The sequence below is a fragment of the Panulirus ornatus genome, chromosome 2, assembly GCF_036320965.1.
Source record: "Panulirus ornatus isolate Po-2019 chromosome 2, ASM3632096v1, whole genome shotgun sequence".
NCBI classification, from domain to species: domain Eukaryota; kingdom Metazoa; phylum Arthropoda; class Malacostraca; order Decapoda; family Palinuridae; genus Panulirus; species Panulirus ornatus.
This window is the reverse complement of record NC_092225.1, coordinates 97,233,345-97,246,610: the sequence shown is the minus strand read 5'-3', so window position 1 is coordinate 97,246,610 and position 13,266 is coordinate 97,233,345. Positions and strand designations below refer to the sequence as shown.

General features: G+C 39.8%; 1 protein-coding gene across 5 annotated transcripts in view; it reads right to left on the bottom strand.

Moving 5' to 3' along the window:
• Positions 1 to 6,183: 6,183 nt before the first annotated feature.
• The window catches only part of LOC139758733 (uncharacterized), a 72,546-nt gene continuing 65,463 nt past the window's right edge, over positions 6,184 to 13,266 (bottom strand). For all 5 annotated transcript variants that reach the window (XM_071680497.1, XM_071680479.1, XM_071680460.1 and 2 more), the window contains exon 10: positions 6,184 to 8,327. In XM_071680497.1, the coding sequence (XP_071536598.1) occupies positions 7,319 to 8,327 (1,009 nt within the window). In that variant the 3' untranslated portion in view covers positions 6,184 to 7,318. The remainder of the gene's footprint in view (positions 8,328 to 13,266) is intronic.

Here is a 13,266-nt window from a genome sequence, read left to right as displayed (position 1 = left end):
CTTGATCAAGAAAGTAATGAAAGGGTAAGAGAGATGTGTGGAAATAAAAAGTGTGGTTGAAGAGCAGAAGAGGGTGTGCTGAAATGGTTTGGACATATGGGGAGAGAGTGATGGGAGGTTGACGGGAGGGATATACATGTGTCAGAGGTTGAGGGAGAAGGGGGAAGCAGGGAGACCAAATTGGAGGTGGAAGGATGGAGTGTAAAAGATTTTGAGTGATTGCGGCCAGAACATACTGGAGGGTGAGAGGTGTGCAAGGAATAGAGTGAATTGGAATGATGTGGTATACCAGGGTTGATGTGCTGTTAATGGACTGAACCAGGGCATGTGAAACATCTGGGGTAAACCATGAAAAGGTCTGTGGGCCTGGATATGGATAGGGAGCTGTGGTTTCAGAGCATTATACGTGACAGCTAGAGACTGAGTGTGAACATTTGTGGCCTTATTTTTTGTCTGTTTTCCTGGCGCTACCTCGTTGAAGTAGGGGGTAGCTATGCTGTTTCCGGTGGGGCAGCGTAGCACCAGAAATGGAGGGAGGCAAGCAAGTAAGAATATGTACAAGTGTGTATATATATACATATATATATATGCTCTCCAAGATAATGTTCTCTCCTTCCACACATTGTTAATTGCTCCCAAAACCTATGCCACCTTCCCCACCCTGTGACTCACTTCTGCTTCCATGTTTCCATTTGCTGCTAAGTCCATTCCCATAGATCTAAAATACTTCAGTTCCTCAAATTTTTCTCCATTCAATCTTACATCCCAATTTACTTGTCCCTCAATCCTTATGAACCTATAACCTTGCTCTTATTCCCAATTACTCTCAACTTTCTCCTTTCACACACTTTTTCATACTCAGTCACCAACTTCTGCAGGTTCTCCCTCGAATCAGCCACCACAGCTGTATCATCGATGAACAACAACTGACTCACTTCCCAGGCCCTCTCATCCCAACAGACTACATACTCGCCCCTCTCTCCAAAACTCTTGCATTTATCTCCCTAACCACCCTTTCCATAAACAAATTAAACAACCATGGGGACATCACACACCCCTGCCGCCGACTGGGAAAACAATCACTCTCCTCTCTTCCTACTCCTACTCCTTGGTAAAAACTTTTCACTGCTTCTAGCAGCTTAACACCCACACCATATACTCTTAAGACCTTCCACAAAGCATCTATATCAACCCTATCATATGTTTTCTCCATATCCATAAATGCTACATGCAAATCCATCTGTTTTTCTAAGTATTTCTCACACACATTTTTCAAGGCAAAAACCTGATCCACACATCCTCACACACGTGGGGGGAGGGGGAGTGCCATTTCATGTGTGGCAGGGTGGTGACGGGAATGGATGAAGGCAGCAAGTATGAACATGTGCATGTGTATATGTCTGTGTATGTATATGTACATATACGTTGAAATGTATAGGTATGTATATGTGCATGTGAGGGCATTTGTGTATGCATTTGTGTACATACATGTGTATGTGGGTGGGTTGGGCCATTATTTCGTCTGTTTCTTTGCACTACCTTGCTAATACGGGAGACAGCGACTAAGTATAATAATAAAAAAATATTTTTTATACATATTCGCCATTTCCTGCGATAGCATAAGGAACAGATGACTGAACCTTTGCAGGAAAAATCCTCACTTGGCTGCCTTCTCTGCTCCTCCTTTTGGAAAAGAAAAACTGGAAGGAAGGATTTCCAGCCCCCCACTCCTACCCCTTTTAGTCGCCTTCTACAACACACAGGGAATATGTGGGAAGTATACTTTCTCTCCAATGTCCTATTTAACATAATAATTCTTGCTATTTTCAGAAGCTTTTTTTTTTTTTTTCCCCCGCTGTCTCCCGCGTTTGCGAGGTATCGCAAGGAAACAGACAAAAGAAATGGCCCAACCCACCCCCATAAACATGTATATACATACGTCCACACACGCAAATATACATACCTACACAGCTTTCCATGGTTTACCCCAGACGCTTCACATGCCCTGATTCAATCCACTGACAGTACGTAAACCCCGGTATACCACATCGATCCAATTCACTCTATTCCTTGCCCTCCTTTCACCCTCCTGCATGTTCAGGCCCCGATCACACAAAATCTTTTTCACTCCATCTTTCCACCTCCAATTTGGTCTCCCACTTCTCCTCGTTCCCTCCACCTCCGACACATATATCCTCTTGGTCAATCTTTCCTCACTCATTCTCTCCATGTGCCCAAACCATTTCAAAACACCCTCTTCTGCTCTCTCAACCAAGCTCTTTTTATTTCCACACATCTCTCTTACCCTTATGTTACTTACTCGATCAAACCACCTCACACCACACATTGTCCTCAAACATCTCATTTCCAGCACATCCATCCTCCTGTGCACAACTCTATCCATAGCCCACGCCTCGCAACCATACAACATTGTTGGAACCACTATTCCTTCGAACATACCCATTTCTGCTTTCCGATAACCCACCCTATGACCCAAACTTCCGCTTCCATGGTTCCATCCCCCGGCCCCAAAATTCCATTTTCCCGGGGGATTAAATTTCCCTAAAACCCCATTTTTTAACTTCCTCCAGGTTTTTTTTCCAAAAACTTACCCTCCCCAATTTAAATTTTAAACCCTAAAAACCCCCCCCCTTCCCTAATAACCTTGCCCCCTTATTCACTTTTCTTTTAAACCTTTTTTCCTTTCCCACAAAAAAAACCTTTTCCCCCAAACTCGGGTCCCCCAAGCTTCGGGCAGTTTCTCCCATGAATCAGCCACCAGTGCCTGTTTTCACCCAACAAACAACAACTGACTAAAATTTCCCCAACTCCCCTAAACCCCCAACAAAACTTCAAAACTTGCCCCCTTTTTCCCAAAAAACCCCTCTTCCCATTTATCTCCCTAACCCCCTTTTTCCAAATAAACAAATTAAACAACCCATGGAGACATAAAACACACCCCTGCCGCAAAACCTACATTCACTGAGAACCAATCAATTTCCTCTTTTTCCTACACAAACACATGCCTTCCCATCCCCCGAAAAAACTTTTCACGGGCCTTTTTAACAACTTCCCCCCACCCCCCAAATATTCTTAATAACCCCTTTTTCCACAGACCCATCTCTATCAACTCTATCAAAAATTTGCCTTCTCCAGATCCAAAATGCTAAAATACAAATCCTTTTGGGTTTTTCTAAGTTATTTCCCCCACATACATTCTTCAAAGCAAAAAACCTGATCCCCACATCCCCCTACCACTTCTAAAACCCCCACACTGCTCTTCCCCAATCTTTTTTTGCATAATTATAAATTTAATTGTTTTACTTAAAGCTTGCCTTCTTAACCCCTTTTTGAACCCTAAAACTGGGTAAAAAACATTTTTGATGAAGGTTTTATGGTAAATTTCCCTTTTTAAAACTTACAGAATTTTAAAAGTGAAGTAACTGATCAAAATTTTGATCTAAACATAAATGCTGTTAAAATGAAAAATTTTTTTTTATTTCAACAATAAAGATAAATGAATAATCCCGAATAAACAAAAAAACTTATTTCCCTCAAAATGCAAAACCCAAAGGGCCCACCCATATTTAAATTTAAAAAAAAAAGTTTCATTAAAGAAGTCACATGCTTGGCGTACTTTCAAAAAACTATAAAATTTCTTATCTCCAATATGGGAAAAGGAAACCCTTTTAAACTTAATAAAGCATGCACATATGTAATTTTTTGTGTTTGGTGCAATATATTGTTTAAAAAACATTAAAAAGGGATAATAATTTTAGGAAAAAAAAGTAGTCACCTTTTCTAAACCTCTATTATCTCTTATTTCCCATTCCCTTTGGGACCCCCTCATGGGAGGGCCATGGCAAGTTTACTTTTAACTAATACATACTTATGCAAAAAGGGGCTTTGTTTTAATTAAAAATGGTTAAATTGGTTTTAATTTCGACAAATTTTTTTTCCCGACACTCAAAAAATCAAAAGTTTTAAAAACCTTTACCGCCCCTTTAAAAATAAAACGTGCTTAAAATTTAAAGGACCCCCCCTTTGGGAAAAAAAAGGAAAAAAGTGCCAGTTTTAACTTCCAAATTTTGGGTATTCCCTTTTTTACAAGTAGATACCTGATATACAGTTTCAATTTTCCTCAGTGTTTTTTTTAAAATGGGAGGGATGCCCCCCCTTTTTCTTGCTGTCATGTTTGTGATATTTTCCCTTATGTATATATTTTTTCCTCCCAAACCCTAACCCAACCCCTGAGTCCCAAGTAGTTTCCCCAAACAAAAATGGTTTTTATTGTTTTTTCCCGGAAAACAAGGAAAAAGTATCTACAAGTGAAATTTCTGATTGTCCCAGGGAAGGTGTAAATTTACCCAAACCAGACACTTTATTTCTCCCTTCTTTTCTAATGGGTCTGGGTCAATCTACAAAGATTCGGTAAAAGTAAAAAGATAAAAACCGAAGGGGATGGGGTTTTTTTTAAAAACTTCTCACATCATTAGATTTTTTCCCCAAATTCCCTCCTTTGTTTAAAAAATAGAAAACCCCAAATTTTCAGTAAGGGATAATGTTAAAAAAGAAAAGAAAAATGCAGGGTACCTTGGAAAAATTTTTGGGCAGCTAATAAAATTTTTGAAATCTCACCCTTATTTTGAAAAAATTTTTTTTTTGTCCAAGAAAAACCCCAACTACCCCCTTTTCTTTTTTTTAAAAAAACTTCTTTTGGGCCCATGGTCAAATTACTCCCCCCAAAAGGGGAAAAAGTAAAACCTGAAAAAGAAATAGCAAAAATATCACTAAACACAAGAAAACAGCAAAACCCAAAAGTTGCCCTCCCTCCACTTGCAAAGGGGGTTTTCCCCAATCTTTATTTGCATAATTTAAAAATTTTAGTTTTTAAATTATGTTTGGCCCTTAATTTTCCCTGAACATGATACTGCTACAACATTTAGATGATGCATGAAGTAATTTCCCTTTTTAAACCCCTAATGTTCTCGACTTCCACACATTCTTCAAGGCTCCCAGGATTTTCGCCCCCTCCCCCACCCTATGATCCACTTCCGCTTCCATGGTTCCATCCGCTGCCAGATCCACTCCCAGATATCTAAAACACTTTACTTCCTCCAGTTTTTCTCCATTCAAACTTACCTCCCAATTGACTTGACCCTCAACCCTACTGTACCTAATAACCTTGCTCTTATTCACATTTACTCTTAACTTTCTTCTTTCACACACTTTACCAAACTCAGTCACCAGCTTCTGCAGTTTCTCACATGAATCAGCCACCAGTGCTGTATCATCAGCAAACAACAACTGACTCACTTCCCAAGCTCTCTCATCCCCAACAGACTTCATACTTGCCCCTCTTTCCAAAACTCTTGCATTCACCTCCCTAACAACCCCATCCATAAACAAATTAAACAACCATGGAGACATCACACACCCCTGCCGCAAACCTACATTCACTGAGAACCAATCAATTTCCCCTCTTCCTACACATACACATGCCTTACATCCTCGATAAAAACTTTTCACTGCTTCTAACAACTTGCCTCCCACACCATATATTCTTAATACCTTCCACAGAGCATCTCTATCAACTCTATCATATGCCTTCTCCAGATCCATAAATGCTACATACAAATCCATTTGCTTTTCTAAGTATTTCTCACATACATTCTTCAAAGCAAACACCTGATCCACACATCCTCTACCACTTCTGAAACCACACTGCTCTTCCCCAATCTTTATTTGCATAATTATAAATTAGTTGTTTACTTATGCTTGCCTTCTTAACTTTCTGAACATGATACTGCTACAACATTTAGATGAGTGCATGAAGTAATTTCCTTTTTACACTTACAGAATTTAAATGTGATAGTAACTGATCATTCTGATCTATCATAAATGCTGTTAAAATGAAATTCTTTTTATTTCAACAATAAAGATAATGAATAATCTGAATATCAAAATCTTATCCTCACTGCACCAAGGAAACCACCCATATTATTCAAATAAAAGTTTCATAGAGAAGGCACATGCTTGGCGTACTTTCAATACTATAATATTTCTTAGTCTCCAATATGGGAAAGGACCATATAACTGTAATATGCATGCACATATGTATTTGTGTGTTTGGTGCAATATATTGTACAAATACAGTTAAAGGTATAATAATGTAGAAAAATGTAGTCACTTTACTATCTCTCTATTATCTCTGATGCCCATTCCCTTTGGGACCTCCCTCATGGGAGTGGCCATGGCAAGTCACTTTTAACTAATGACATACTTATGCAAAGGAGCTTTGTTTCAATTAAATGGTTAAATTGGTTTTAATGCAGACAAATTATTTTTTCTGACACTCAGAAAATCATAGTTTAACCTGACCGTCCTCTTTAAGTAACACGTGCTTAAAATTTATGGACCCCCTTTGAAAATAAAGGAAAGAGTGCCAGTTGAACTTCCTAATTGGATATTCCTTGTTTACAAGTGAGATGACATGATATACAGTTTCATTTACTCAGTGTTATTGAGATGGGAGGGATGCAACTTTTGCTTGCTGTCATGTTTAGTGATATTTTCATTATGTATATATTTTTCCTCTACCAGTAACTAACCATGAGTCCTAAGTAGTCCCAAGCAATATGGTTTGTATTGTTGTTCGGAGACAAGGAAAATGTATCTACAAGTGAAATTTCTGATTGTCCTAGCAAGGCTGTATTCACCATCCAGACACTTTATTTCTCCCTTCTTTCTAATGGGTCTGGTCAATCTACAAAGATCGGTAAAGTAAATGATAACCTGATGGGGATGGGTTTTTCAACACTTCTCACATCATTAGATTACCAGTCTCCTTTGTTAACTAGACCCAACTTTACAGTAAGGGATAATGTTAGAAAGAAAAGAAAAATGCAGGGTACTGAACTTGGTCAGCTAATATATCTTGAAATCTCACTTATAGACATAATTTTTTTTGTCCAAGATAGACTACTACCCTTTTCTTTTTAGAACAACTTCTTAGGGCCCATGGTCAGTTACTCGCAGAGGAACAGTACACCTGAAACAGAAATAGCAAAAATATCACTAAACACAAGAACAGCAAGCAAAAGTTGCATCCCTCCACTTGCAAACTCCACTGGCAAGTTCAGGAAATAAACAGTGCATCATATTCTTTCTAAAGATATATCAGACAACTGAAGAAATTGCCTTTATTATGATTAGCTATAGTCAGATAACTGTAAAATCTGTATGAAATCACAAATGATTTTTGATATTCATTTAGTTACGTTTATCATATAATCCTACACTGAGAATCCATTATTTCCTAACTGTTGCTGGTAACTCCATCATAGGATGGAAAACTTAAAGATCCATCATCCTTTGAATGTCTAGAAGAATGGTGAAATCCATTGTTGTCATCGGAGAAATTGCTTTCATCTTTATCAACAAAACTGGAACTGGCAGATTCATTTCCCTCACTAGCACCTGAACGAGTGCTACTATCACTATCAGATTTTTCATTTGTATTTCTAGACGATTCAGTATAGTTTAAACTTGATTCTGGTGAGTAATGAGACTTGACAGATTCATTTGGAAACGATAATGAATGTGAAGCTTCAAGAGATGAGCCAACCTGAGTTTCCTTATCTCCCTTCAGTGCAGCTGCTAGAGTACGCTGCCGTCTAACATTTGATGAAGCCAAAGATCTTTTTACCCTTATGTTTCCTTGTTTTACAATGGCTGACTTTTTCTCAGGATCATTTTCCCCAGTGATGTTCTTGCCAACATCATTGTCTTGAAGAGGGGAGGGAGTTTGTTTTAACATTATCTCTACAACTTGATGTGCATCCTCTGCACCAACATTTGTGACTTCATGTGGCTTGACAAAACCTCGCTGAACCAGAGAGGCCCAGAATTCTTCTTTCTGACTCTTCACTTGGTCTGCAATGCTTTCAACAGTGTTCCAGTTTTCCTCTGAAGATCCAATAAGTTTTGTTTTCTGAAAGTTTTGCTCTGGTTCTTCTTTGGCTATTGATGTTGCAAAATCATCAATATGCTGATTAACATGTAAATTATGATTAGGGACACTATACTGAATCTTTTGTATATTATCACCATCTTTACTGAAAGTTATTCCTTTGGTAGATTCTTGTACTGCTTTAGGTAAAAATATGTGTTTATCACTATTCCTCAATGTTGACATGGCATGTTTTGCTTTCTGTATAGCAGTCTCAAGGCTAAAATCTTGGTTATTCTGCTTTGATTCCAACCTTTGTGACACTTCTGAAATTAAGTCTTGTGCTTTCCTATGCTGGTGTTCAATCTTGCATGCTCTGTAAAATGTGAAACAAGAATTCTACAGTTAGTTCAGATATTCAAATATTCTCTATAAATTCACAGATTTATTAAGCTTGAAACACTGCGTGTTGGCAAGTGATGAGATTGGACAATGATGGGAAGAACTGAGTTATGATAAAAATATAAAGAAAGAAACCATAATGTTAGCCCATGATCAAGAGGTAAGTCATTTAGATTAGATCACGTTTGGGAGAAGAAAAGGGGAACATACATGTTATTTTCTTCCTTTCTTTCATGCATTTTGTGGGGTGGGGTGGCTTCAGGAATGGTGGATGGAGAGCAAATATTACTGTGTACATGCATATATATATATATAATCCCTGGGGATAGGGGATTAAGAATACATCCCACGTATTCCCTGCATGTCGTAGAAGGCGACTAAAAGGGGAGGGAGCGGGGGGCTGGAAATCCTCCCCTCTCTTTTTTTTTTTTTTTCTTTTTTTTTTTCCAAAAGAAGGAACAGAGGGGGCCAGGTGAGGATATTCCAAAAAAGGCCCAGTCCTCTGTTCTTAATGCTACCTCGCTATCGCGGGAAATGGCGAATAGTATGAAAAAAAAAAAAATGTATATGTATATGGATTGAACCAGGGCATGTGAAGCGTCTGGAGTAAACCATGGAAAGTTTTGTGGGGCCTGGATGTGGAAAGGGAGCTGTGGTTTCAGTGCATTATACATGACATCTAGAGACTGAGTGTGGCCTTTGTTGTCTTTTCCTAGCGCTACCTCGCGCTAGGGGGGGGTTAAACTTTTCATGGTTTACCCCAGACGCTTCACATGCCCTGGTTCAATCCACTGACAGCATGTTGACCCCAGTATACCACATCGTTCCAATTCACTCTATTCCTTGCATGCCTTTCACCCTCCTGCATGTTCAGGCCCCGATCACTCAAAATCTTTTTCACTCCATCTTTCCACCTCCAATTTGGTCTCCCACTTCCTTGTTCCCTCCACCTCTGACACATATATCCTCTTTGCCAATCTTTCCTCACTCATTCTCTCCATGTGACCAAACCATTTCAAAACACCCTCTTCTGATCTCTCAACCACACTATTTTTATTACCACACATCTCTCTTACTCTATTATTACTTACTCGATCAAACCACCTCACAGAACATATTGTCCTCAAACATCTCATTTCCAGCACATCCACCCTCCTCCGCACAACTCTATCTATAGCCCATGCCTCGCAACCATATAACATTGTTGGAACCACTATTCCTTCAAATATACCCATTTTTGCTTTCGGAGATAATGTTCTCGACTTCCACACATTCTTCAACACTCCCAGAACTTTTGCCCCTTTCTCTGTTCCTTCTTTTGGAAAATCAAAAACAATAGGGGAGGATTTCCAGCTCCCCACTCCCTCCACTTTTAGTTGCCTTCTCAACATGCAGGGAATACTTGGGAACTATTCTTTCTCCCCTATCCCCAGGGTAAGATAGATGTGTGGTAATAAAACGTGTGGTGGAGAGAGCAGAAGAGGGTGTGTTAAAATGGTTTGGACATATGAAGAGAATGAGTGAGGAAAGATTGATAAAGAGGATACATGCATTAGAGGTGGAGGGAACAAGGAGAAACAAAAGACCAAATTGAAGGTGGAAGGATGGAGTGAAAAAGATATTGAGTGATCGGGGCCGGAACATACAAGAGGGTGACAGGCGTAAAAGGAACAGAGTGAAATGGAGTGATGTGGTATACCGGGGTCAACATGCTGTCAATGGATTGAGCCAGGGTATGTGAAATGTCTCAGGTAAACCATGGAAAAGTCTGTGGGGCCTGGATGTGGATAGGGAACTGTAGTTTTAGTGCATTACACATGACAGCTAGAGACTAAGAGTGTGAACAAATGTGGCCTTTTTTTTCCTGTTTTCCTGGTGCTGCCTCGCTGAAGTGGGGGTAGCAATGCTGTTTCCTGTGAGGTGGGGCAGCACCAGGAATGGATGAAGGCAAGCAAGTCTGAATATGTACATGTGCATATATGCATATGTCTGTGTATGTATGTATATGTTGATATGTATATATATGTACATGTGTGTACATGGGCATTTATGTATATAAATATTTTTATTTGCTTTGTCGCTGTCTCCCACGTTAGCGAGGTAGCGCAAGGAAACAGACGAAAGAATGGCCCAACCCACCCACATACACATGTATATACATACACGTCTACACATGCAAATATACATACCTATACATCTCAACGTATACATATATATACACACACAGACATATACATATATACACATGTACATAATTCACACTGTCTGCCTTTATTCATTCCCAATGCCACCCATGAAATAACAACCCCCTCCTCCCCTCATGTGAGCGAGGTAGCGCTAGGAAAACACAACAAAGGCCCCATTCGTTCACACTCAGTCTCTAGCTGTCATGTAATAATGCAATGAAACCACAGCCCCCTTTCCACATCCAGGCCCCACAGAACTTTCCATGGTTTACCCGAGACACTTCACATGCCCTGGTTCAATCCATTGACAGCACGTCAACCCCTTGTATATAAATATTTATGTATATATTATATATCATTTATTTATTATACTTTGTTGCTGTCTCCCGCATTAGTGAGGCAGTGCAAGGAAACAGACGAAGGAACGGCACAACCCACCCACATACACGTGTACATACATACATGACCACAAACGCACATATACATACCTATACATTTCAACGTATACATATATATACACATACACAGACATATACATATATACTTTTTTTTTTTTTTTTTTTTTTTTTTTGCTTTGTCGCTGTCTCCTGCATTTGCGAGGAGACATGTACACATGTACATAATTCATACTTGATGTCTTTATTCATTCCTGTCGCCACCCCACCACACATGAAATGACACCCCCCCTCCCCCCGCACACACGCGAGGTAGTGCTAGGAAAAGATAAACAAAGGCTATATTCGTTCACGCTCAGTGTCTACCTCCCAATTCACTTGTTCCTCATCCCTATAGTACCTAATAACCTTGCTCTTATTCACATTTACTTTCAGCTTTCTTCTTTCACACACTTTACCAAACTCATTCACCAGCTTCTGCAGTTTCTCACCCAAATCAACCACCAGTGCTATATCATCAGCAAACAACAACTGACTCACTTCCAAAGCCCTCTCATCCACAACAGACTGCATACTTGCCCCTCTCTCCAAAATTCTTGCATTCACATCCCTAACAACCCCATCCATAAACAAATTAAACAACCATGAAGACATCATGCACCCCTGCCGCAAACCAACATTCACGGGGAACCAATAATTTTCCTCTCTTCCTAGTCATACACATGCCTTACATCCTCAATAAAAATTTTTCACTGCTTCTAGCAACTTGCCTCCCACACCATATACTCTTGATATCTTCCACAGAGCATCTCTATCACCTCTATCGTAAGCCTTCTCCAGATCCACAAATGCTACATACAAATCCATTGTTTTTCTAAGTATTTCTCACATACAATCTTCAAAGCAAATACCTGATCCACACATCCTCTACCACTTCTGAAATCACACTGCTCTTCCCCAATCTGATGCTCTGTACATGCCTTCACCCTCTCAATCAATACCCTCCCATATAATTTCCCAGGAATACTCAACAAACTTATACCTCTGTAATCTGAACACTCACCTTTCTCCCCTTTGCCTTGTACAATGGCACTATGCATGCATTCCGCCAATCCTCAGGCACTTCATCATGAGCCATACATACACTGAATATCCTCACCAAACAGTCAACAACACAGTCACCCCTTTTTTAATGAATTCCACTGTAATACCATCCAAACCCACCGCCTAGCTGGCTTTCATCTTCCGCAAAGCTTTCACTACCTCTTCTCTGTTTACCAAACCATTCTCTCTGACCCTCTCACTTCGCACACCACCTCGACCAAAACACCCTATGTCTGCCACTGTATCATTTAACACATTCAATAAACCTTCAAAATACTAAATACACACTCCACCAACCTTATCACATCACCACTACTTGTTATTACCTCCCCATTAGCCCACTTTCCTGACGTTCCCATTTGTTCTCTTGTCTTACATATTTTATTTACCCCCTTCCAAAACATCTTTTTATTCTCCCTAAAATTTAATGATACTCTCTTACCCCAACTCTCATTTGCCCTCTTTTTCACCTCTTGCACCTTTCTCTCGACCTCCTGCCTATTTCTTTTATACATCTCCCAGTCATTTGCATTGTTTCCCTGCAAAAATCGTCCAAATGCCTCTCACTTCTCTTTCACTAATAGTCTTACTTCTTTATCCCCCCACTCACTACCCTTTCTAATCTGCCCACCTCTCATGCTTCTCATGCCACAAGCATCTTTTGTGCAAGCCATCACTGCTTCCTTAAATACACCCCATTCCTCCCCCACTCCTAGTTACGTCCTTTGCTCTTACCTTTTTCCACTCTGCACTCAGTCTCTCCTGGAACTTCCTCACACAAGTCTCCTTCCCAAGCTCACTTACTCTCACCACTCTCTTCACCCTAACATTCTCTCTTCTTTTCTGAAAACCTCTACAAATCTTCACCTTCACCTCCACAAGATAATGATCAGACACCTCTCCAGTTGCACCTCTCAGCACATTAACATCCAAATGTCTCTCTTTCATGCGCCTATCAATTAACACGCAATCCAATAATAATCTCTGGCCATCTCACTTACATATGTATACTTATTCATATCTCTTTTTTAAACCAGGTGTTCCCAATCAACAGTCCTTTTTCAGCACACAAATCTACAAGCTCTTCACCATTTCCATTTACAACACTGAACACCCCATGTACATCATGTACACTTTCTTAAACTCTATCACATACTCCCACAACTCCTGTTTCTGCAGTAGTGCTACTCCTTCCTTTGCTCTTGTCCTCTCACCAACCCCTGACTTT